The sequence below is a fragment of the Hemitrygon akajei genome, chromosome 18, assembly GCF_048418815.1.
Source record: "Hemitrygon akajei chromosome 18, sHemAka1.3, whole genome shotgun sequence".
Classification (NCBI taxonomy): domain Eukaryota; kingdom Metazoa; phylum Chordata; class Chondrichthyes; order Myliobatiformes; family Dasyatidae; genus Hemitrygon; species Hemitrygon akajei.
In genome coordinates, this window is record NC_133141.1 from 29,973,879 (window position 1) to 30,001,005 (window position 27,127).

Here is a 27,127-nt window from a genome sequence, read left to right on the forward strand (position 1 = left end):
TCTCTCCTCTCTCCCCCTTTCTCTCTCTCTCACATCCTCTCTGTACCCCCTTTCCCCCTTGCTCTCACCTCCCTCTCTCCCACCCCCTCTGTCTACCCCTCCTGTCTCCACCTTGTCTCACGCCCTTGTCTATCCCCCTCTCTATCTCCCCTCTTTGCCTCACCCCTCTCTTCTATTTCTCTCTCTCCCTCTCTCCCCACTCACTACCCCCTCTCAGTCCCCTCTCTTGCCCCCTTCTCTCCCCCTCTCTATCTGGCTTCTCTCTCTCCACCCATCTTCCTTCTCTCTCCCCCTCTCTCCTCCCTTCCTCCCCTCTCTCTCCCTCTCCCCTTCCACCCTCACTCTCTCCACCATTGCTTTCCCTCCTCATTCTTTCCATCTCCTGTGTGACCTCTTTCTCTCCTCCCTCTCTCCCTCCAGCCCTTGCACTCTCTCCACTCCATCTCTCCCAACTCTTTCCCCTCTCTCCCCCTCCGTCTCCCCCACCTCTCTCCACCCTTACTCTCTCCATCCATTCTCTCTCCCTCGTCTCTCTCCCACTCTCTCTCCACACACTCTCTCCCTCCTCGCTCTTACCCCCTCACACTCCACCCTCTCTCCCTTCCCTCACTCTCTACTCCCATTTGTCTCTCCACCCTCTCTTGCTCCCTCCTCTCTGTCCAAACTCTCCCTCTCTCTACTCCCCCCTCCCCTCACCCTCTATCTACCCCCTCCCCCTCTCTCTGTCTGTATGTGTGTGTGTGACTGTGTAGGGGTATGTTTGTGTGTATCTGTATGTGTGTTTGCTTCTGTGTGTGAGTGTGTGTGTCCGTTTGTGAGATTACATGTGTCTGTGTGTGCATGTAAACATGGGCGTGTGTGAGAAAATGTATGACCTGTGCGTGAGAGAGATGGTGTGAATGTACAAACCCCATTTCCAGAAAAGTTGGGATATTTTCCAAAATGCAATAAAAACAAAAATCTGTGATGTGTTAATTCACGTGAACCTTTATTTAAATGACAAAAGTACAAAGTTTCAATAGTTTTACTGACCAACTTAATTGTATCTTGTAAATATACACAAATTTAGAATTTGATGGCTGCAACACACTCAACAAAAGTTGGGACAGAGTTAAAATAAGTTTGAAAAGTGTACAGAATATTCAAGTTACACCGGTTTGGAAGACTCCACATTAAGCAGGCTAATTGGTAGCAGGTGAGGTATCATGACTGGGTATAAAAGTAGCGTCCATCAAAGGCTCAGTCTTTGCAAGCAAGGATGGGTCGTGGCTCACCCCTTTGTGCCAAAATTCGTGAGAGAATTGTTAGTCAGTTCAAAAGGAACATTTCCCAATGCAAGATTGGAGAGAATTTAGATCTTTCAACATCTACAGTACATAATATTGTGAAAAGATTCAGAGAATTCAGAGACATCTCAGTCTGTCGCTGCATCCTGAAATGCAACTTGAAACTGTATTACGCAAGGAGGAAGCCATACATCAACTCTATGCAGAAACGCCGGCGAGTTCTCTGGGCCCGAGCTCATCTCAGATGGTCCGAAAGACTGTGGAGCCGTGTGCTGTGGTCGATGAGTCCACATTTCAGCTAGTTTTTGGAAAAAACGGGCGTCGAGTTCTCCGTGCCAAAGATAAAAACGACCATCCTGATTGTTATCAGCGAAAGGTGCAAAAGCCAGCATCTGTGATGGTATGGGGGTGCATCAGTGCCCACGGCATGGGTGAGTTGCATGAATGTGAAGGTACCATTGACTCTAAGGCGTATATTAGGATTTTAGAGAGACATATGTTGCCATCAAGGTGACGTCTCTTCCCAGGACGTCCATGCTTATTTCAGCAGGACAATGCCAGACCACATTCTGCACGGGCTACAACAGTGTGGCTTTGTCGACACAGAGTGCGTGTGCTTGACTGGCCTGCTGCCAGTCCAGATCTATCTCCTGTTGAAAATGTATGACGCATCATGAAGAGGAGAATCAGACAACAGAGACCACGGACTGTTGAGCAGCTGAAGTCTTATATCAAACAAGAATGGACAACATTTCCAATTGCAAATCTACTACAATTAGTATCCTCAGTTCCAAAACAATTAAAAAGTGTTATTAAAAGGAAAGGTGATGTAACACAATGGTAAACATGCCTCTGTCCCAACTTTTGTTGAGTGTGTTGCAGCCATCAAATTCTAAATGTGTGTATATTTACAAAATACAATTAAGTTGGTCAGTAAAACTATTGAAAATCTTTTCTTTGTACTTTTGTCAGTTAAATAAAGGTTCACGTGAATTAACATATCACAGATTTTTGTTTTTATTGCATTTTGGAAAATATCCCAACTTTTCTGGAAATGGGGTTTGTATATATGTGATATATAAGTGTGTTTCTGTGTGGTGTGTGTATGTCTGTGTGTACACTTTTGTATGTGTGCATGTGTGTGTCTCTGTGTGTGTGAGTTTGTGTGTGTATGTATGTGTGTGTATATGTGCATCAGTGTGTGCCTGTATATGTGTGCATGTATCTGAGTGTGTAAGTGTGCGACTGTGTGTGTGTACATGTATATGTGTGTGTGCATATGAGCATGCCTGTGTGTGTCTGTATGTGTGCAACTATGTGTGTATGTGTACGAGTGTGTGTGTGTGTGTGAGTATGTATGTGCATGTGCGTGCATTTGTGTGTGTGTATGTGTGCATATGAGTGAGTGTGTTCATCCGTATGTGGGCTTGTGTGCGTGGGCATGTGTTTCTGTGTTTGTGTATGTATACGTGTGATGTGTGTTTATGTGTGTGTTTATATGTGTGTGTGTATGTGAGTGAGTGTGTGTATGTCTGTGTGTGTGCACATGTGTGTGCGTTTCTGTATGTGTCTATGTGTGTGTATGTGTTCTTGTGTGAGTGTGTCTGTGTCTCTGAGTGTGTGTATGTGTCTGTTTGTGTGTGTATATGTATAAGTGTGTGTCTGTTTTTGTATGTGTGTGTGTGAGAGAGAGTGTGTGTGTGTGTGTGTGTGTGTGTGTGTGTGTGTGACTTGACCACTTGGACTTTTGTACAAGTGATGTCCAGAGCCTTTGGCACCCAGAGTACTGTGTTTGGGAACCGCTCTCCCTCCCTGAGCAAGGATGGACCTGGCACAGAGGAGTCCCACCAGACCCGTTCCTAGGACGGAGGTAGTATCTTGTGGGGAGAGATCGACTGGACGAGGTCCTGTCTTCTCTGGGGTTTGGGAGAATGAGAGGAAATCTCATCAGACTCCTGGCACTCCTTCTCTGCCACCTGCCCCACACCCCCTCCCACGGCGCTCCACCCTCGCCATTCCCAATATCCTTTGCCCCCGCCAGATTTACAAACTCGCTCTCTGCTGACAAATACAGTGCTGTGTGCAAAAGTCTTAGGCACCTTAACTCTGTGTGTCTGTGAGTGTGTGAGTGTGTGTGTGTGTCTGTCTGTGAGTGTGTGAGTGTGTGTGTCTGTGTGTGTGAGTGTGTGTGTGTCTGTGAGTGTGTGTGTGTGCACTGTTCGCACATTCTGCCTTGTGACACCTGTGTTGCAACTGTATAAACCTTGAGTACATTTCTGGTCACCCCATTACAGGAAGGGTGTGGAGGCTTTGGAGAGGGAGCAGAGGAGATTCACCAGGATGCTGCCTGGATTGGAGAGCACGAGCTATAAGGAGAGGCTGGACAAACTTGGGTTGTTTTCTCTGGAGCAGCAGAGGCTGAGGGGAGATCTGATAGACGTTTATAAGACTGTGAGAGGCATAGACAAAGTAGATCGCCCATATCTTTTTTCCCAGGGTGGAAATGTCTAACGCCAGAGGGCGTGCATTTAAGGCAAGAGGGAGAAAGTTCAAAGGAGATGTGCGGGGCAAGGTTTTAGTTACACAGAGAGTGGTGGGTGCACGCATGGAATGTGCTGCCCAGATACAATAGAGGATGTTTAGACGAGTGAATGAGCAAAGAACATTGTGAAGAGAGGGAATTATTTAATTCAGCAAACGTCCAGTTCCTATGCTATACTGTTCTATGTCCTGTGCTGAGAGTGTCGTCATGGTTGAGGAGATGAATATGTCCTCTCATGAGGGATGTGGATGGGGTGAATGCACACAGATCTTCTCCAGAGGCCGCAGTTTTAAGGCGAGAGGAGAGAGGCTGAATAGGAACTTATGAGGCAACCTTTTCACACAGAGTAACCACAAAATACTCCGCAGATGCTGGGGTCAAAGCAACACGTGGTGCCGTAGTAGTCTGGCAGACGGACCTCTACCTCTCTGAGGCCAAACGGCAGCTCTCTGACACCTCCTCTTACTTACCCCTGGAACAGGACCCCACCAAAAAACATCAATCCACTGTCTCCCGTACCATCACCGCCCTTATCAACTCCGGAGACCTTCCATCCTCAGCCAAAAAACTCATAATTCACACACTCCGCACTGCTCGGTTTTACCTCCTCCCCAAGATCCACAAGCCTGACTGTCCCGGTAAACCCATAGATTCGGCCTGCTCCTGCCCCACCGAACTTGTGTCTGCCTATCTGGACTCCATTTTGTCACCCATAGTTCAGTCCCTCCCCACCTACATCTGGGATACATCCCATGCCCTCCACCTCTTCAATAACTTCCAGTTCCCCGGTCCCGACCGCTTCATTTTCACCATGGGTGTCCAATCCTTATACACTTCAATTCCCCATCAATAAGGCCTCAAAGCTCTCCGCTACTTTCTGGACAATAGACCTCACCAGTTCCCCACCACCACCATCACACTCCTCCGGTTGGCGGAACTCGTACTCACACTTAATAACTTCTCTTTCGGCTCTTCCCACTTTCTTCAGACCAAGGGTGTAGCTACTCTTCATGGGTTATGTGGAACAGTCTATGCTCCAAATCTATACTGGTACTGCTCCCCAACTTTTCCTTCGATACATTGATGACTACATTGGTGCTGATTCCTGCACCCATGCTGAGCTCGTCAATTTCATCGACTTTGCCTCTAACTTTCACCCAGCCCTCAAATTCACTTGGTCCATCTCGGACACTTCTCTCCCCTTTCTCGATCTCTCGGTCTCCAGCTCTGGAGATAGATTGTCCACTGACATCTTCTATAAACCCACTGACTCTCATAACTACCTTGATTATACCTCTTCCCACTCTGCCAAATGCAAAGATTCTATTCCCTATTCCCAGTTCCTCCGTCTCCACTGCATCTGCTCCAAGGACGAGGCTTTCCGTTCCAGGACATCCCAAATGTCCTCTTTCTTTAAGAATCATGGATGGAATGAGCTGCCAGAGGGAGTGGCTGAGGCAGGTACATTAACGACACTTGGACAGGTGCATGATAGGAAAGGTAGAGGGATCGATCCATTTTGCTGCCTGGCCTGCTGAGTTCCTCCAGCATTTTGTGTGTGTTGCTTGGATTTCCAGCATCTGCAAATTCTCTCATGTTTGTGAACTAATAAGACTAAATTGGATGGGCATCTTAGTCAGCATAGACCAGAAGGGCATCTATCCGTGCTGCACAACTCTTTGACTCAATTGCTCGGTAAGGTCACACGCCATGGAAACAGCACTTTCTGGCCCACCATCTTAACGCTGGATCACCTATTGCTCAATCAATATGCTGCTGCCCCTTCCAGCCGCTGGTGGCGCTCTAGCAGGCGGCCGCTGGTCCATTGCGCTTGCGCGAATTTGCCCAGCTTCCAACCTCCCCCCCACTTCCTTCAGCTGACGCCGCCGAATCTGGTTCGCTCCGAGGTGAGTCTGCGTTCTGTATGCACCGGGAGGGTTGTGTATGTGTGCTTCCGGTGGGTCTGTTGCTTCTGGATGGACGGACGGAGGAGGCGGGCGGGAGAGTGGGAAAGAGGGGTAGAGGGAGTTGGGGTGGCTGGGGAGTGGCGTGGTAAAGGGGGGGGGGAAGGGAAGAGGGCGAGAGGGGACAAGGCGGGGAGGATTTGAGTGGGGAATTTGGAAAGAGGATAAGGGGTGATGGACAAGATCTTGAGGTGCAGACACTTAACTGGAGACAGTGAGGGGGAAGCTACCTTGGTTAGGGCATCAACAGGCAGGGTGGTCCCTGTTCTGCAGAGCTGGGGGGGGGGGTATGGTGAGCGAAGGGCAGTCTAACTAAAGTGATACAATTGGAACCCTCAATTTGGAGTCATGGGCGGACGGACATGTTACATCTGCACAAGACATTTGCTAGGCCGCACTGGAGGACTGTGTACATTTATTTTGAAATCCTGCAATAGGAAAAATGCCTTTAAGCTGGAAAGAGTGTAGAGGAGATTTAAAAAGATGAGGTGTTAAGTTATGGAGAGAGGTTGGGACTTCATTCTTTGGAGTGTCGGAGGCTGAGGGGTGACCTTACAGAAGTGTATAAACCCATGAGGGACATGGTTAGGGTGAATGCACATAGTCTTACCCCCAGGTTGGGAAATCCAGAACTAGAGAGCACAGGTTTAAGGGGAGAGATTTAATAGGAACCTTAGGGACATCTTTTTTCACCTAGAAGCTGGTCTATGTATGGAACAAGCTGCTAGAGGAAGTGGTTGAGACAGGGACATTAATAACATTTAACAGGTACATGAATAGGAAATTCATTTTTATATAACAGGCCAAGCACTGAAAATGAGATCAGCTCAGATGGGGATCTATGTTGGCATGGAGCAATTGGGCTGAAGGATCTGTTTCTGTAGTGAGTGACTCTGGGATGAGGGAAGGCCTTGGGTGCTGTGACCACCTCACCTTGCTGTCATCTCCTCCTCCCTCCAGGGCGTAGGGGATGGAGGGGGAGGGACTGGCAGCTGAGTTTCTAAGCCTGGAGCTCGAGCTGTGTGCCCAGCTAAAGGAGGTGAAGTTCCCTCCGCCAGTGTCCTATGTGTACAACCCTCTCGAGTATGCCTGGGAGCCTCATCGGTGCTATGTGCAAAAGTACTGCAGCTCGCCCAAGGAGATCCTCTTCCTGGGGATGAACCCTGGACCTTTCGGCATGGCTCAGACAGGGGTGAGTACCGGATTGTTGCCGTCATCCTGTGTGCACTTACAAAGTTTAAAATAGATGTTGTTTTGACACCACTTAATTTGATAGATTGTCACATGTACATTGAAACAACCAGTGAAACGTGCCACTATGTCAATGACCAACAGTCACAGGATGTGCTGGGGTTAGATCCCACAAGTGTCACTGTGTTTCTGGTACCAACGTAGCATGCCCACTGCATGTCTTTGAAATGTGGGAGGAAATCCATGTGGTAACGGGGAGAACATTACAAATTCCTTGCAGACAGCGAAGGGATTGAACTTCGATTGCTTTATTAATGTCATATGTAATTGCATAATATATCAGAATCAGGTTTATTATCACTGATGTGTTATGAAATTTGTTTTGTGACAGCAGTACAGTGCAAGTCATACATCACAATCAACAAAAAGTGCAAAAGAGGAATAGTGAGGTAGTGTTCATGAACCGTTCATAAATCTGATGGCGGAGGGAAAAAGCTGTTCCTAAATCATTGATTGTGTGTGTCTTCAGGCTCCTGTTCCTCCTCCCTGATGGTAGTCGTGAAAAGAGGGCATATCCTGGGTGGTGAGGGTCCTCAGTGATGATGCTGCCTTAAGCCACCGTCTCTTGAGGATGTCCTCGATGTTGGGGAGGGTTGTGCCTGTGATGGAGCTGACTGGGTCTACAACCCTCTGCAGCCTCTTGTGATCCTCTGCACTGGAGACTCCACACCAGACGGTGATGCAACCAGTCATCATACATCTGTAGAAATAGATACCCAATCTTCTAATGAAGTAAAGCTATTGGTGTGCCTTCTTTGTGATTTTTACCAATCTGTTGGGCCCAGGATAGATCCTCTGCAATTTTGATGCTCAGGAATTTGAAACTGCTTGCCCTTTCCACTGCTGATCCCTCAATGGGAACGGGTCTGTGTTCTCCTGACTTCCCCTTTCTGAAGTCCACAATCAGTTCCTGATATAGAGAGCAAGGTTGTTGTGACTCCACACCATCAGCTGACCTATCTCAATCCTGTTTGCCTTCTCATCGCCATCTGATTATGTAAAATATATGACGCCCCCAGTTTAAAACATAATGTATAAAATATTTAAATATAAAATCATAAAAAATAATATATATTTTCACATGTACCGAAGTACAAAGAAAAACTTGCTTGCATGCTGTTCATCAAGGATCCCCACCATTCAGGCCATCTTCTTGCTGCTGCCATCAGGAAGGAGGTCCCACACCACCAGGTTCAGGAACAGTTATTACCGTTCACCCATCAAACTCCTGAACCGGCACGGACATCTTCATCACCTCAACACTGAACTGATCCCACAACCTTCAGACTCATTTTTAAAGATTCTTTACAACTCGTTCTTAATATTGGATTTTTTTTATTTGCACAGTTTGTTTTTTGTAGTTTGGTTGTTTGTCAGTCTTTGTGAATAGTTTTTCATAAATTCTACTGTATTTCTTTATTTTCCTGTAAATGTCTGCAAGAAAATTAATTGCAAGGTAGCATGTCTAATGTTGTTTAGTTGTTTAAGAAAGGCTCTCTGAAGAAGCCGGTAAATTATAGGCTGGCGATCCTGACACCAGATTTACTGGAAGGTATTCTGATGTACACGATATTCCTTATACTTGGAGTATCATGTTCAGTTCTGGACTCTTCATTATAGAAAGGATGTGGAAGCTTTATAGAGGGTGCAGAGGAGATTTGCTGCCTGGATTGGAGAGCATAACTTGTGAGGAAAATTTGAGTGAGCTTGGGGTTTTCTCCATGGAACCAAGGAGGACTTGATAAAGGTATATAACATGACAAGAGGCATAGATCGAATGAACAGCCAGTGCCTTTTTCCCATAGCAGCATTGGCTAATATGAGAGGACATACTTTTAAGGTGATGAGGGAAAGTATAGAGAAAGATGCCAGAGTTAGTTGTTTTTCTTTCCAGAGCGGTGAGTGGGTGGAACGTCCTGTCAAGGGTGGTGGTGGAGGCAGATACATTAGGAACATTTAAGAGACTCTTAGGCACATGGATGAAAGAAAAATGGAGGGTTTTGTGGGAAGGAAGGGCTAGATTGATCTTGGAGTAGGTTAAAAGGTCACCACAGCATTGTGGGCTGAAGGGCCTGTGCTGTGCTGTAGTGCTCTTTGTTCTGCATATAAAGTATTTGGATAGACAGTTTGATTAGGGATAGACAAAATGGTTTTGTGTGTGGTAGGCCATTTCTAACCAATTTTGTAGTGTTTTTCGAGCAGGTTGCCAGGAAAGGCAGTGGATGTTGTCTACAGGGAGTTTAGCAAGGCCTTAACAAATTCCCACATGGGAGGCTGATCAGGAAGATTCAGTTGCTCAGCATTCAAGGTGAATCAGTAATTAGGATTCAACATTGACTTTGTGGGAGAAGCCAGAGAGTGGTAGTAGATGGTTGTCTCTCTGACTGGAGGCCTGTGACTGGTTGTGTGCTGCGGGGATCAGTGCTGGGTCCGTTGTTGGACATCTATGTCAATGATCTGGATGATAAAGTGGTTAACTGGATCAGCAGATTTTGTGGATGACGCCAAGACTCAGGGTGTGGTGGATGGCGAGGAGGGCTATCATGGCTTGCAGAGGGAACTGGACCAGGCTGGAAAATGGCAGATGGAATTTAATGCAGACAATTGTGAGGTGTTAGACTGCGGCAGGGCAAACCAGCGTAGAATTTACACAGTGAATGGTAGGGCACTGAGAAGTGTGGTAGAACGGGGGATCTGTGAATATAGATCTGTAATTCTTTGAAAGTGGTGTCAAAAGTAGATAGGGTTGTAAAGAGAGCTTTTGGCACACTTCATAAATCAAAGTACTGAGTACAGGAATTGGAATTTTATGTTGAAGTTGTATAATATTTCAGTGAGGTCAAATTTGGAGTATTGTGTGTAGTTCTGGTCACTTACCTATAAGAAAGATCTGAGTAAGCTTGAAAGAGTGCAGAGAAGATTTACAAGGATGTTGCCGGGACTTGAGGACCTGAGTTATTAGGAAAGGTTGAATAGATTAGGACTTTATTCCCTGGAGCGTAGGAGAATGAGGGGAGATTTGATAAGAGATGTACAAAATTAAGGTGAATAGGGTGAACGTATGCAGGTTTTTTTCCCCTCAGGCTGGGTGAGACTGGAGTTCTCAACCCAAAGGTGCACACAGCAGATGTTCTTTATTGACTACAGCTCAGCATTCAACACCATCATCCCCTCAAAACTAATCAGTAAGCTTCAAGATCTTGGCCTCAATACCATGTTGTGCAATTGGATCCTGGATTTCTTCACTTGCAGACCCCAGTCAGTTTGGACTGGCAACATCACCATCAGCACAATTGCACCGCATTCTGTGTGCTTCACCCCCGCTCTAACCCTCCAATGCCATATTTAATTTTGTTGACCACATCATTGTTGGCCGAATCAGAGGTGGTGACAAATCAGCGTATAGGAAAGAGAGATTGAAAATCTGGCTGAGTTGTGTCATAACAGCAACCTCTTGCTCAATGTCAGTAAGACCAAAGAGCTGACTATTGACTTCAGGAGGAGGAAACCAGAGGTCCATGAGCCACTCCTCATCGGAGGATCAGAGTAGAGGGTCAGCAACTTTAAATTCCCAGGTGTTATTATTATTTTGGAGGACCTTTCCTGGGTACGGCATGAAATGATGCAATAATGAAGAAAGTGTAGCAGTACCTCTAATTCTTTAGGCGTTTGCAGAGATTTGGCATAAAATCTAAAATTTTGACGAACTTCTATAGGTGTGCGGTGGAGAGTACATTGACTGGCTGCATCACAGCCTGGTATGGAAGCACCAATGCCCTTGAATGAAAAATCCTACAAAAAATAGTAAATATGGCCCAGTCTGTCACGGGTAAAGCCCTCCCCACCGCTGAGCACATCTACATGAAATGCTGTCGTAGGAAAGCAGGGATCACGCCACTAGTTTCAGGAACAGTTATTACCACTCAACCATCAGGCTCTTGAACAAAAGGGGATAGCTACACTTGTCCCGTCATTGAAATGTTCTCACAACCTATGGACTCACTTTCAAGGACTCTTCATCTCGTGTTCTCGATATTTATTGCTTATTTTTGTATTGCTGATTATTGTTTCTTTTTGTATTTGCACAGTTTGTTGTCTTTTGCACACTGGTTGAATGCCTTAGTAGGGTGGTCTTTCATTGATTCTACTATAGATATTCTATAGATTCATTGAGTATGTCCACAAGAAAACAGATCTCAGGATTTGTATATGGGACCTATATGTACTTTGATAATAAAATTTACTTTGAAATTTGAAGTAGAGGTCATAGGTTTAGGGTGAAAGGTAAAATATATAAGGGAAATCTGAGAGGGAAATTCTTCACTCAGAGGGTGGTGTGAGAGTGGAACAAGCTGCCAGCTAAAGTGGAAGCAATATTTAAGGAAAGATTGCATAGGTACATGAATAGGAGGGATATGGTCCAGATGGCAGAAAACCATGTCTAGGGCCAGTATGACCTAGATGGGCTGAAGGGCCTACTGTGCTGTGATGCTCTGAATGTATCCACAAGGTACAGGAGCTGAATCAGGCCATTTGTCCCATCAAGCCTGGTCCCTATCCAATCATGGCTGATCTTTTTTTTCTCTCTCTCAACCCATTCTTCCCATAACCTTAACCCCTTCACCAATCAAGAACCCATACATCTCTGCCTTAAGCACACCCAGTCACTTGGATTCCACTGCCCTCCATGTCAATGAATCTCAGATTCATCACCCTCTGGTCTCTGCAAAATTCTTCCTTGGCTACTCTCAGATCTTGGGCTCTCCTACTGATGGAGGCATCCTCCCACATCCATTTTGTCTATGCCTTTCAATATCCGGGAAGTTTCAATTGGATTCCCCCTCTCCCCGATCCTTCTGAACTCCAGTGAGTACAGGCCCAGAGACATCAAACACTCCTCATACATTAAGCTTTCCATTCCCAGGATCATTCTGGTGAACCTACTCAGGGCCATCTCCAGGGACAGCACAGCCCTCCTTAGATAGGGGGCCCAAAGTCTGCCCTGGTACAAAGGGAAAACAATAACAAATTGTAAAATAAAGTGTCATATTCAGGCAGAAGTACAGAATTGTGGACACAGCTCAGCACATCATAGAAACCAGCCTCCCTTCCATGGACTCTCTATATTTCCCACCACCTCACTAAAACAGCCACCATAATCAAAGATCCCACCCACCTCAGACATTCTCTCTTATCGCTTCCCTTGGGCAGAAGATACAAAAGCCTGAAAGTACGTGCCACCCGGCTCAAGGACAGTTTCTACCCAGTTGTTTAAAAAAACTATTAAATGGTCTGCTAGTACGATGAGAATGACATGTTTGGCACAGCTTTGTGGGCCGAAGGGCCTGTATTGTGCTGTAAGTTTACAATACAGGTCCTTCGGCCCACAAAGTTGTGCCGAACATGTCCCTACCTTAGAAATTACTAGGCTTACCTATAACCCTCTATTTTTCTAAGCTCCATGTACCTATCCAAAAGTCTCTTAAAAGACCCTATCGTATCTGCCTCCACCACTGTTGCCGGCAGCCCATTCCACGCACTCACCACTCTCTGAGTAAAAAAACTTACCCCTGACATCTCCTCTGTACCTACTCCCCAGCACCTTAAAACTGTGTCCTCTCGTGCTAGCCATTTCAGCCCTGGGAAAAAGCCTCTGACTATCCACATGGTTAATGCTTCTCATCACCTTATACACCTCTATCAGGTCACCTCTCATCCCCCGTCGCTCCAAGGAGAAAAGGCCGAGTTCACTCAACCTATTTTCATAAGGCATGCTCCCCAATCCAGGCAACATCCTTGTAAATCTCCTCTGCACTCTTTCTATGGTTTCCACATCCTTCCTGTAGTGAGACTACCAGAATTGAGTACAGTACTCCAAGTGGGGTCTGACCAGGGTCCTGTATAACTGCAAGAGTTTCTACGACTCTTGATCTCAGAATCTACTTGCTGTGGCCCTTGCACCTTACTGTCTACGTGGACTGCACTTTCTCTGTAATTCTAACATTTCATTCTTCATTCTGTTGTTTTGACTTGTACTATCCAATGCACTGGTGTGAAATGATTTGGTCCATGCCACTCAAGGTTGCCATCCAAGCCAGTCCCATTTGTCTGTGTTTGTCCCATATTCCTCTAAACCTTCCCTATCCATGTACCTGTCCACATGCCTTTTAAATGTTGTTAATGTACCTGCCTCAACCACTTCCTCTGGCAGCTTGTAACATATACTGACCGCCCTTTGTGTACAAAAATATTGCCCCTCAGAGCCCTATTAAATCTTTCCCCAGTCTGTAAACTTACGCCCTCTAGTTCTTGCCAAAGACAGCTGCGGAGGCCAAGTCATTGGTTATATTTAAAGACGAGGTTGATTCTCGATTAGTAAAGACATCAAAAGTTATAATGGAATTGTGGAGCAGATTCAATGGGCCAAATGACCTGTATGTTATGGTCTTATCCCTCTGTTGTCTCTGCAGTATCTCGTGTTTAGCTCATGGGCTTCTGGTTTTCCTGCGAGAATGGACAACACTGAGAGAGGGAGAAGGGAGAAAGAGCAGGGAGAGGAGAAAGTTGGGGGGGGGGGAATGAAGGAGGGAAAGAGAGTGGGGGAAAAGGGAGAGGGGAAATGGTGGGGTGGGAAAATTGAGGGAGAGGAGAGTGAAAGAGGTGAGTATGGGAGGGAGGCTGGGGAAGGTGAGGGGGAAAGAGGAGGGTAGAGACAGGGTAAGAGAGAGGTGAGGGTGGGAGGGAGAGCAGGGATGAGGGGAATAAAGTCAGTGTGGGCAGGAACAGGAAGGAACAATCACTCTGTTGGGAGTATTCCATAGACATCCCAATAGCAACAGAGATACTGAGGAGCAGATAGGGAGGCAGATTTTGACGTGCAAAAGTACAGGGTTGTTGTCATGGGGGACTTCAACCTCCCTAATATTGATTGGCACATCCTTAGTGCAAAAGGTTCAGATGGGGCAGAATTTGCTCCATTCCTGACGCAATATATGGACAGGTGATTATAGGAGAGGCCATTCTGGATCTGGTGTCTGGTCAGGTGTCAGATCTCTCAGTGGGTAATAATTTCAGAGACAGTGACACAACTCCCTGAACTTTACCACAGCCTTGGGCAGGGATAGGAGCATTTGGTATGAGAACATATTTAATTGGGGGAGGGTCATTTACAATGGTGTAAGTCAGGAATGTGGGAGTGTAAACTGGGAACAGATGTTCTCAATGAAATGCACAAGGAAATGTGGAGGTTGTTTAGGGAGTAGTTGCACATGGTTCTGGATGGGTTTGTCTCATTGAGGCAGGGAGAGGATGGTAAGGTGAAGGAACCATGGTTGAAAAGTGACATGGAACATCTAGTCAAGAGGAAGAAAGAAGCTTACTTAAGGTTTAGGAAGCAAAGATCAGAGAGGGCTCTAGAGAATAACAAGGTAGCCAGGAAGAAGCTGAAGAATGAACTTGAGAGCTCGAAGGGAGCATGAGGAGGCCTTGGTGAGTAGGATTCAGGAAAACACCAAGGCGTTCTACATGTATGAAGAACAGGAGGATGGCCAGAGTGAGGGAAGAACAGATCAGGGATAGAAGAGGAAACGTGCCTGGAGGTGTTAGGGAAGGTCCTTCATGTATACTTTGCTTCAGGTTTCACCAGTGAGATGGACCTTGACAAATGTGAGATCAACATAGAACTGGCTAATATGCTGGAACTTGTTGAGGTTAAGAAAGGAGCAGGATTGGAACTTTCGCAAAACATGGAAGATAGTTAAGTCCCCAGGGCCAGATGAGATATACCTTGGGCTACAATGGGAAGTGAGAGCAGAGATTGCTGGGTCATTGATGATGATCTTTGTCACAGGAGTACTTTGGAGGATGGTAAATGTTGTTCCATTGTTCAAAAAAAAAGGTAATAGGGATAACCCTGGGAATTATAAACCAATTAGTCTTACGTTAGTGATGGAAAAACTAATGGAGAGGATTCTCAGAGATAGGATTTACGAACATTTGGAGAAGCATAGTTTGATTAGTGATAGACTGCATGAGGGAAAGGTCATGTCTCATAAGCCTGGTCAAGTTTTTCAAGGAAGTGACAAAACAAATTGATGAAAAGCAGTGGATATGGATTTTAGTAAGGTGTTTGATAAGGTTCCCCATGTTCATTCAGAAAGACATAAGTCATGGGATCCAAGGAGACCTTGCTGTGTAGATTCAGAATTGGCTTGTCCACAGAAGGCAGAAGGTGGTTGTAGATGGAGTGCATTCTGCTTGGAGATTGATGACCAAGTAGTGTTGTGCAGGGATCTGTTTTGGAACCTCTGCTCTTCATAAATGACTTGAATAAGGAAGTAGAAGTGTGGGTTAGTAAGTTTGCAGATGACATGTAGGTTGGTGGAGTTGTGGATAGTGTAGAAGGTTGTAAAATGTTGTAAAGTTGTAAAGTGTAAAATGTTGAATTTCCCCATGGGGATGAATAAAGTATCTATCTATCTATCTATCTTAGGTTACACCGGGGCATTGACAGGATGCAGAGCTGGGCTGAGAAGTGGCAGATGGAGTTCAACCTGGAAAAGTATGAAGTGATTCACTTAAGAATACTGAGCTTAAAGGCAGAATACAGGGTTAATGGCAGGATTCTTAGCAATGCAGAAGAACAGAGGAATCTTGGGGTCTACGTCCTTTAAATATGCAGCGCAAGTTGATAGAGTTGTTAAGGCATGTGGCGTATTAGTTGAGAGATTGAGTTCAAGAGTCGCGAGGTAATATCACAGCTCTATAAAACTGGTTAGACCACACCTGGAGTATTAGCTCTGGTCACCTCATTAAAGGAAGGATGTGGAAACTTTAGAGACAGTGCAGAGGAGATTACCATGATGCTGCCTGAATTAGAGAGGAAAGATTATGAAAGGCATAGATAGAGTTAACAGCCAGGGCAGCAATGGCCAGTGCTAGAGGACCTCCATTTAAGGTAAGTGGAGGAAAGTACAGGGGGATGTCAGTAGTAGGATCTTTACACAGAGTGGTGGATGTGTGGAATGTTCTGCCAGGTGTGGTAATTGAGACTGATACATTCAGGGCATTCAAGTGACTCTAAGATAGGCATATGGATGAAATAAAACTGAGGAGGCCTGCAGTACGATGCCAACAATGTGATTATACACTTCTTAATTTTCAGCTTACCCATGAAGCCTAACTGGAAAGGGGACATCTCACTTCAGTAAGTCCATCTCTGACTAACGCCAGAGAGCCTGAGTTATACAGAGGGGTTGGCCAGGCTAGGTCTTTATTCTCTGGAATGTAGGAGAATAGGAGTGATTACAATAATGAGAGCAACAGATAAGATTAGAAATGGTTTATTATTGTCACGTACCAAGATACAGTGAAAATCTTGTCTTCCATTCAGATCAGATCATCACACAGTGCATTGAGGTAGAACAAGGTAAAACAATAACAGAATGCAGAATAAAGTGTCACAGTTACAGAGAAAGTGCAATGTAGGCAGACAATAAGGTGCGAGGGCCATGATGAGGTAGATTGTGAGGTCAAGAGTCCATCTTATTGTACTAGAGGACCATTCAATAGTCTGATAACAGTGGGGTTGAAGCTGTCCTTGAGCCTAGTGGATTGTGCTTTCAGGTTTTTGTATCTTCTGCCCAGTGGGAGGAGGGAACAAGAGAATGTCCTGAGTGGGGGGGGGGGGGGGGGTGGACTTTGTCTGTTTCACTGAGACAGTGAGAAGTGTAGACAGAGTCCATGGAGGGGAGGCTGGTTTCTCTGATGTACTGAGTTGTGTCCTCAACTCTCTGCGGTTTCTACCAGTCACGGGCAGAGCAGTTGACATAAATACGAACAGTCTCTTCCCAGGGTAGAGGATTCCAAAACTAGAGAGCATAGGTTTAAGGTGAGAAGGGAAAGATTTTAAAAGGCATTTTTTTTACACTGGGTGCTGAGTCTTGGAATGAATTGTCAGAAGAAATGGTTGAGACAGATACAATAGTATCATCTGAGAAGTGCTTGGACAGATACACGGAGTAGAGGGGTTTGGAGGGATATTGGCTGATCACAGGAAATTGGGGACTAGCTGGGTGGGCACTGTGGTCGGCATGGACTAGTTGAGCTAAAAGGCTTGTTGCTCTGTGAATCATAGTAGGGCTGTCTGTACGTTGTCTAAGGAAAATTTCCTGAATGCATTTAATAAAATCCATCCCCATCTCAGTCCATGTTAGGAAAGTTAAAAGCCCCTACAATGACAACCCTATTATTTGTTACAGGGCCCCACTATCTCCTGCATATTTGTTCCTCTAACTCCTGTTGACTGTTAGGGGGCTTATAGTACAACCGCAACAAAGTGACCATCGCCACCTTATTTCTCAGCTCCACCTCTTTTCCCTCGATGTACTGATGTGATGAATCTTGAGTGAAGTTTATTTTGTGCACAAGTCCATGTATGCACAGGTGCAAGTAAGCTGCACTTTCTGTGTAACTGTTATGCTTTATTCTACATTCTGTTATTGTAGCTTGTTCTACCTCAATACACTGTGTAATGATCTGATCTGTATGGACAGTGCAAGACAAGTTTTTCACTGTGCCTCGGTACGTATCATCATTCAGACAGAACCAAGCCATTTAGTTTGACAACTGCTGTGATATTCCCCTTAATCAAAAACACAGCTCCCTGCCTCTTTCCCCCGCCTCTATCCTGCTTAAAGCACCAGCACCCCAGAGCACTCAGTTAACAGTCCTGTCCCTCTCTTTAGCCGTGTTTATGTGTGGGTGTACCACCCCCACTCCCGTGTACAGTGGCATGCAAAAATTTGGGCACCCCTGGTCAAAATTTCTGTTACTGTGAATAGTTAAGTGAGTAGAAGATGAACTGATCTCCAAAAGTCATAAAGTTAAAGATGAAACATTCTTTTCAACATTTTAAGCAAGATTAATGTATTATTTTTGTTTTGTACAATTTTAGAGTGGGGGGAAAAAAGGAAAGGAGCACCATGCAAAGTTTGGGCACCTCAAGAGATTTGAGCTCTCAGATAACTTTTACCAAGGTCTCAGACCTTAATTACCGGTAGCTTGTTAGGGCTGTGGCTTGTTCACAATTGTCATTAGGAAAGGCCAGGTGATGCAAGTTTCAAAGCTTTATAAATACCCTGACTCCTCAAACCTTGTCCCAACAATCAGCAGCCATGGGCTCCTCTAAGCAGCTGCCTAGCACTCTGAAAATTAAAATAAATGATGCCCGAAAAGCAGAAGAGGGCTATAAGAAGATAACAAAGCATTTTCAGGTAGCCGTTTCCTCAGTTTGTAATGTAATTAAGAAATGGCAGTTGACAGGAACGGTGGAGGTCTGGAAGACCAAGAGAACTGCTCGTAGGATTGCTAGAAAGGTAAATCAAAACCCCTGTTTGACTGCAAAAGACCTTCAGGAAGATTTAGCAGACTCTGGAGTGGTGGTACACTGTTCTACTGTGCAGCGACACCTGCACAAGTATGACCTTCATGGAAGACTCATCAGAAGAAAATCTTTCCTGCATCCTCACCACAAAATTCAGCATCAGAAGTTTGCAAAGGAACATCTAAACAAGCCTGATGCATTTTGGAATCAAGTCCTGTGGACTGATGAAGTTAAAATAGAACTTTTTGGCTGCAATGAACAAAGGTATGTTTTGAGAAAAAAGGGTGCAGAATTGCATGAAAAGAACACCTCTCCAACTGTTAAGCACGGGGGTGGATCGATCATGCTTTGGGCTTGTGTTGCAGCCAGTGGCACGGGGAACATTTCACTGGTATAGGGAAGAATGAATTCAATTAATTATCAGCAAATTCTGGAAGCAAACATCACACCATCTGTAAAAAAGCTGAAGATGAAAAGAGGATGGCTTCTACAACAGGATAATGATCCTAAACACACCTCAAAACCCACAATGGACTACCTCAAGAGGCGCAAGCTGAAGATTTTGCCATGACCCTCACAGTCCCCCGACCTAAACATCATCGAAAATCTGTGGATAGACCTCAGAAGAGCAGTGCATGCAAGACAGCCCAAGAATCTCACAGAACTAGAAGCCTTTTGCAAGGAAGAATGGGCGAAAATCCCCCAAACAAGAATTGAAAGACTCTTAGCTGGCTACAGTAAGTGTTTACAAGCTGTGATACAGTTAGTCCCCGAGTTACAAACGTCCGACTTACAGACAACTCGTACTTACAAACCAAGGAAGGAGAACGCCGTCTGCCATTTTAAGTCGTTGCCGTTGACTCTGTGTTGTTTAACTTTGTATTTTGCTTTTTCTAAGTAAGATTTACCCTGACCCCGTCCCTCCTGTTCCGATCAGCTGGTGGCGCAGTGAGATCAGTGCCGGGCTGGAGAACGGAGGTTCCTGAGTTTGAATTAGTGACAGACCACTCTGTGCCGGGTTGATGTCGAGTTTGCAACTTGACCTTGTGAAAAAAAAACACTGCCACCTCCAGTTTAAATTCCCACGTGGAACATTGTGGAGGATCAAATACCCAAACCCAGCACAGCTCCCACTTGTCCTATTTAACCTGTCTCAGGCTTTAGGACCCAGCGAACCTTAGGAGCAGGCGGACCTCGAGACCCGCCGCCCGCAGTACTTCTGTTCCGTTAACGGGAAGCGATCACGATTGAAAATAAAGTGGAAATAATAAAGCGTTTGGAAAGAGGTGAAACGCCATCGGTCATTGGAAAAGCATTAGGCTACAGTCAGTCAACGATCGGAACAATTTTAAAGGATAACGGATAAAGTGAGAATAATGGAGCATGTGATAGGCCCTGCCCCGATGAAAGCTACAATTATTACTAAGCAACGCAGTGGTTTAATTATTGGAATACATACGTTTCTTAAGTGTTTAATATGCACAGAAAGGTAAAATATGTACTATATACTAAGAAAAACATTTGACTAACTGACGCTAAATAATACCGGATGTACTTGTTCCGACTTACGTACAAATCCGACTTAAAGATGGACTCAGGAACGGAACTCGTATGTAACCCAGGGACTGCCTGTACTTGCCAAAGAGGGGTGTTACTAAGTACTGACCATGCAGGGTGCCAAAACTTTTGCTTCGGGTCCTTTTCCTTTCTTGTTAATTTGAAGCTGTAAAAGATAGAACTGTAAAAGTAATCTTGCTTAAGATATTAAAGAAATGTGCCATCTTTAGCTTTATGCCTTTTGGAAATCAGGTCATCTTTTACTTAGCTATTCACAGTAACTGAAACTTTGACCAGGGGTGCCCAAAATTTGCATGCCACTGTATCTCTCTCAGCTCTGGGTTCATCTGCCTTACCTGTCAGACCGCTTGTGTTCTAGGAGGCCCTGTGTGTGTGACCATAATAAACCAATTACAAGTAATTTAAGTAATGGCAAAGACCCTCACCACCAAGGGCATGCCGTCTTTGTTTTACCAACTTTAGGGAGAAGATGAAGGAGCCTGAAGACCAGCCCTCAATGATTCAGGGACAGCTTCTTCCTCTCCACCATCAGATTGCTGACTGGTTTTTTGAACATTACCTTGCTATTCCTTTTTAAACTATTTAATTTGTAATTTACTGGAATTTTATCCATTGCATTGTACTGCCACATACAACAAATTTCACGACAGATGTCAGTGATTATAAACAATGTTGATTTTGTTGGTGTCACAGAGGTAGTGTTTGCAGACATGTAATAATCTTGATCCCCTGTCTCTCTTCTTCCCCCCTACCTTTCCTGTCCCTTCCATTTATCACCTCCTCCATGTAACCCCTTGCACCCTTTCTCTCTCATGACTCAATCCCCTCCTCCCCTTGTTCCTGCCACTACTCTAATCCCCCCACTCCCTATTTAATAATCCTGATTCTGATGTATATGGATAATTACTGAATCCACAACTCTCTCTGTACCCCTCCCTCTCTCCATAACCTTTCCTGCCATCCTAACCATGCCCCATTGAATAACCATGATTTTGGTGGACTTATCTGGATGACGATTGAATGGGAATCCCCAGGTGCCATTCGGGGAGGTGTCAGCTGTGCGGGACTGGCTGGGAGTGAGCGGGGCGGTCGGCCGCCCGGAGCGAGAGCACCCGCGACGTCCAGTTCTGGGCTGGGCCTGCGGGCGCTCTGAAGTAAGCGGCGCCCGCTTTTGGGGCTTGCTCCGCTCGCTGTGCGGCTTGGCCGGTGCCCCGACCTTCTTTGCCCGCTGCTTTGTCCACAACCTATGCCCGCTAGCCTTTCTGGACGGGGCAGGCCGCAACCTGACGCCGGCTGATCTGCCCCGCGAGGTTCGGGAGCAGCTGTTGGTCATCTGCGAGGCCTCGCTGAGGCGGGGTGGGTGGCGGCATTGGGAGTGGCCACAGTGGTTGGGGTGGGTAAAGTGGCTGAGGGCCGGGCCCGCCGGGCGCTGGGTGACGGAGTGAAGGTGCTGGGCATCCCCCATCCCTCACCACGCAACCCCAATGCCAACCGGGGCTGGGGGAAGGAGGCAACTGAGCTGCTGCGGGAGCTGGGAGTGGTCACACTCACGATGGATGGGTGAGGGGTGTTCCCTCCCCCCCTCTCTCTCTCTCCCCCTCCTCTCTCCCCCCTCTCTCCCCCTCTCTCTCCCCCTCTCTCTCCCCCTCTCTCTCCCCCTCTCTCTCCCCCTCTCTCTCCCCCTCTCTCTCCCCCTCTCTCTCCCCCTCTCTCTCCCCCTCTCTCTCCCCCTCTCTCTCCTCCTCTCTCTCCCCCTCCCTCTCTCCCTCCCCCTCCCCCTCTCTCCCTCCCCCCTCCCCCCTCTCTCCCTCCCCCCTCCCCCTCTCTCCCTCCCCCTCCCCCTCTCTCCCTCCTCCCCTCCCCCCTCTCTCCCCCCTCTCTCTCTCTCCCTCCTCCCCTCCCCCCCTCTCTCCCCCCCCTCTCTCTCTCTCCCCCCGCTCCTCTCTTACCTCCCTCCCCTCCCTTTCCCCCACCTCCCACTACAAGACCTGAAGACCTCCTGCGGTGCTGCTGATCAGTGTCTGGTGTCCAGACTCGCCGATTTTTAACAGTGGATCATTTTATAAGAAATACGTCCAGTTCTGACTGGGAGTCATTAATGCCCCTCTGATTGTAGCCACACCAGGCTGATTCTATGATAAGCTTCTAAGTCTTTCGCGATTTAATTCTGTCTTGATAAGCTATAGCAATGTGAAACACTTATTGATTTACCCACATGTTTTATCTTCTTTATAAGCTATGATATCATACTGTCCCACCCCGAGGAATGTTTCAGAGATAGGTACAGAGGGAGATTTCAACCTGTATCCAACCCATGAGTCTGTGATGGGACGGTGTGGAGGGAGATTCACTCTCCCCAAATCCTTTTGTGTGACCTTGGAGTTATGAGAATGTACTGCCTATTTCCATAGAAGCTCTGTTTAACAGGGTTGTATGACTGGTTATTGCTTCTCCTCCACTCCCTGTTCCCTGCAGACTATTGCTGAGTCAGTTATTTTCCTGTGTTGCGTTATTGCAGTTGTATCTTGGAATCAAAGGCTCACCAGATGTTTGCCTGGGAGCACTGTCATTCTGTAATCTCCAAAAACTTTGCACAGTGCCAATAAAGGACTCTCGATTTGAATCTGAAATCAGTATTTGTGCTTTGTACAACACTGGAACAGGCCCTTTGGCTCACCAGATCTGTGTTGAAGACATTTGCTGATCCCATCCACCAGAACTCTGCCTTTCTTTCAGACACACCCAGATTCCTCCCCCACCCCCCCAGCCGGGAGTGCCATGAGGGGCTGAGAAGTGAGGATGGAGCAGTTTATTCTCTTCGGCGCCTTCCTGCTCTAAAACCCTCGGACCCCTGTCCATCTGGTAAAGTAATCAGAACCAGCAGCGCAGATGTTGAGCAGGCTGAGGCATGCAGACACATTAATCTGAGTGAATTCTCTCAGCCCAGGTCCCATCCCATCCCCGATCCTTCCCGCTCCTCCTCACCTGCCTGAGTGGGATTTGTAAAGGGTGCACATTTCAGTCAGTGTGTCAAAGGTGGCGGGACTGGAAGTTGAAAGGGGTGCCAGTCAAGCGGGCTGCTTTGTCCCATGCTTTGTTGAGCTTCTCAAGAGTTGGTAGAACTGCACACGCCCAGGCAAGTGGGGACTGTCCCATCACACTCCTGCCCTGTAGATGTGTACACATGGGTATGAGGCAGTGCTGTAGACTTCACGCACACAGGCACATGCAGATGTATTCACACAAAACGTGCACGCACACAAGAAACACGCACGTGTGCAAAATGTATGCACATACAGCATGCCTGCACATGCACGCACAACCACGTTCACACACAACATGCAAAAACCACACATGAACACAAAATGCACGCACACAGACAGACACAAAGCACAGTCGGTGCACAAAGATGCAAAGTACACGAATGACAGTCCCTGACTGTACCAGGAATGTGCCGTGATAGATCTCCCTTACCCCAGTGGGCAGTTGGAAGGTCCAGCATTTTGTGACATAGAGAAAGACCGGCCTTGTACATACTCCCGGGTTGTCTGGAGATGACAATCTCTTGTTCCATCAGCTGCCCTCCGTTTCCCACGCTAGCTGAATGTTGTCGGGATCGGTGACAGACAAGACATCATGTCTGAAAAGAGACAGGCTGATTCCCAGTCCTATCAGGCAACAGAGAGACACTAGGCGGGATGGAGTGACAGGGGGTGATAGATCACTTGCTGCCAGAGGTGTGAAAGTGAGTGGGGGGGGGGGGGGGGAGTTCAGGGAAGGTATCTGGAACTTGAAGGTTGGAGAGGAGGGGGAAGGATGTCGCGGCTGGAGGGAATCACAAAGATGGGGAGGAGCCAAGGTTTACAGAGATGGGGAGTGGTGTAGCACGGAGCAGTTATGGAGACGCAACATTCTCAAGTACTAAACTAAAAATTATGATTTCTAGTTTTCAATTCCTCAACCCTGGGGAGAAAAGTATCTCTGTGACCCTCTCCCATCTTGACGCCCCTCCTGTCACTGTGACCCTTGCCACCCCTGTCTCTGCTACAACCCCCCCCCACCGTCTCTCTAACCTCAGGCCTCCTACACCTTTCTATCTCAATGACCTCCTCCTCTCTCCCCCGTCCCTGTGACTCCTCCCTCACCTATACCCCTCTCTATCTCTGACCCTCGCTGGCCCCTACATCCCTCTCCGACTCTGCCCAAACAAGTCAAGTTTAATGTAATGCTCACATGTACAGTGAGGTATAGGTAGAATGACTAACTTGCTTGTAGCAGCTACACAGGAACATGTAGCTTGAGCCGGTTGGTTCAAGAACCTGATAGGGGAGATCTTTGGTAATGGATGTTGCCTTCCTGATATTTAGCATGATCCCTTTGACCCTCAGGGTCTTGTATAGATGCACTACAGAAAGCATTCTGTCTGGATACTGGATAGTTCCATGACTTGGTACGCCAACTGCTTTGCCTGGGACCGCAGGAAACAGCAGAGCTGAGAACACAGCTCAGCACATCACAGAAACCAGCCTCTTTCTCCACCCCCCAACTTTATCTATGCTTCTTCCTGCCTCAGTAAAATAGTCAGCATAATCAAAGATCCCACAAAGATAGCAATGTTCACAAGAAAAACTGAAATTTAACAGATACAAAATGGTTAAAGGGAAGTAGCTGTTCCTGAACCTGGTGGTGTGGGACTTCTGCCTGATGGGAGCTGTGAGAAGATGGCCCGGATGGTGGGGATCTCTGATGATGGATGCTGCCTTCCTGAGGCAGCACCTCCTGTAGACACTACCCATGGCGGGGAGGGATGTGTCCGTGATGTACTGGGCAGAGTCCATGACTCGCTGCATCTTATGTTCCTACATTACGGGCTAGAAAGTGATCAGTTAGGGCACTTCCAACAGTACATCTGCAGAAGTTCCGAGTTTATGGTAACAAGCTGAACACCCTTAACCTAGTCTATTATTGAGACTCTCAATTCATGGGAACAGTCTTGTAATTCTGGAGTAGTGGAAGACAGAGGGAAAAAGCAGTAGTGGATGGAAGAAAGGGAGAGAGAAAAATAGGGAGATAAATAAGTGAGGGGAGAGATGTTTATTCCTCACACAGTCTGCTATGAGCAACAAAACAAGCTCTTCCTCCATCACATCTGGTGCTCAAGGTTCTTGTTTTTACAGTCGCTGTGTGTGAGGGGGAGGGGAATCAGTCACACCAGCCTCTGATTGACAAGGGTTGTCTTTGAGGCTGAGCAGTGACAGCAGATGGAAAGGAGCTGAACCTTGGTGACCTCACTTATAAGTATTACAAGCCTGAAAGGCAGGAGATCAGAGGGGAAAGATAATAGGGGTTGGGGGGGGGGGGGGTTGCCAAGCATGTTTCTCCCTCACAGGACAAGTTATGGTCATCCAAACTACTAGATCTTGTGTGCAGTCATTATTGGGCTGATTTCGTGTAACCATGCCTTCCCAGGATGTGGCAGCTGCTCCAACCAAGACCGTGCAAAACTTTGGAGGAAATAGAATCAGGTTTATCAAAGACCACCACTATCCAGGCCATGCTTTCTTCTCACTATTACTAACAGGCAGGAGGTACAGTATGCAAGACAATATGATGATTGATTATGGCATCTGTCTGTCTCAAAGGACAATGGAAGTGGCACTGGAGTCATTTCTGCAGGGCACAAGCCTGGGTGGAAGGAATGGAGATCCTGAGATGCCCAGTCATCAAGATCCACCTCTCTGTCTCCCCAGTCTAGTCCAAAGGAAAGCTTATGAAGTTTTACGTTTGGCACCATCTTGGCTGCAGGAGCTGCTAGAAGATTGTTCAATGAGGTCCAACCCCCTTAGGGGCTTCACTCCGCATTTGCCGTCTGGCTTTACTCTTGAGGCTGCCAACAAGGGAGTGGGGCTATTTACCCAGAGCTGGAGATCTGGTTCATGAGCACCAGGGTGTGTTTGTGTGCTACATGTGCAGGGGTCAAACCTCCTCAATGTCCTCTGGACTCCTCAGCCTGAGTCAGACAGTTTCTGTGTGTCGCCAGCGAGGAGGCACAACATGAGGCTTGCTCTTGGAGAAGCCATGTACTTGGTAGGGAGAGACTCACAAATTCAGCTCTCCTTTTCGTGAGACTGCTAGCCAGTATATGGTGGAAGTTGAAAGTGAGAGTGACAATCACGACCCAGTATACTGGCACACTAGACGCATCCCAACAACCATTTTGTCACACACGTGACAATAACAATGTACCTGCCTCAACCACTTCCTCTGGCACCTCATTTCATATACATTTTTTAAAAATTTGTTTTTAAAAATTGTTTTGTTTTTATCTTATAATAAAATCAAATATAAAATTTTAAAAATGCATACGAAATGAGCTGCCAGAGGAAGTGATTGAGACAGGTACATTAACAACATTTAACAGGTACATGGAAAGGAAAGGTTTAGAGCAGGGGTTTCCTAACCTTAATGCTGTTGGTCCATGGCATTAAAAAAGGCTGGGAACCCCTGATTGTCCAAATGAGGGCAAATGGGTCTGGCTTAGTTGGGTATTCTGGTCAGCATGGAACAGTTGGGCTGAAGAGTGTTTCCCTGTTCTGTGACTCTGTCATAAAGCATCCAGCAGTTGACACTCAGTCTGCATTGATGTTTAGAGTTCCTGTTCCTTGAAAGCAGTGGGCCATCAAACAGTGAATATGCGGAGAAATGGGAGTGGTATATGGAGATGCCTTGGTGAGCTTCTAATACCCTACCATGCTGATATAATGAGGCAAATGTCTCAGTAATTCTGAGCAATTTAATTTAATTAACCAGAAGGATGTTTTGGATCAGGCTGATTACAAAGGCAATTTTGTTTATTGCTGTCGCACGTACAGAGAAAAATGTGGTTTTGCATGCCATCCATAGAGATCAATTCATTACTGCACTACATCAGGTATTACCAGGTAAGCAATAATAGAATACAGAATAAAGTGTTACAGTTACAGAGGAAGTGCAGACAGACAATAAGGTAAACAGGCATGACAAGGTAGATTGTGAAGTCAATTGTCCATTTTATCATACATCTGTTCAATAGCTTTATAACATCAGGGTAAATGCTGTCCTTGAGTCTGGTGCTGTGTGCTTT

General features: G+C 46.4%; 1 protein-coding gene across 1 annotated transcript; it reads left to right on the forward strand.

Annotated features, from left to right (window-relative positions):
• The first annotated feature begins 5,740 nt into the window (after positions 1-5,740).
• smug1 (single-strand-selective monofunctional uracil-DNA glycosylase 1) lies at positions 5,741-21,631 on the forward strand. Its single transcript, XM_073071232.1, is given in 4 exon segments — positions 5,741-5,785; positions 6,753-6,984; positions 21,039-21,359; positions 21,362-21,631. Coding segments are annotated over 3 exon segments (750 nt in total). The 5' UTR covers positions 5,741-5,785; positions 6,753-6,762; the 3' UTR covers positions 21,569-21,631.
• The last annotated feature ends 5,496 nt before the right edge of the window (positions 21,632-27,127 follow it).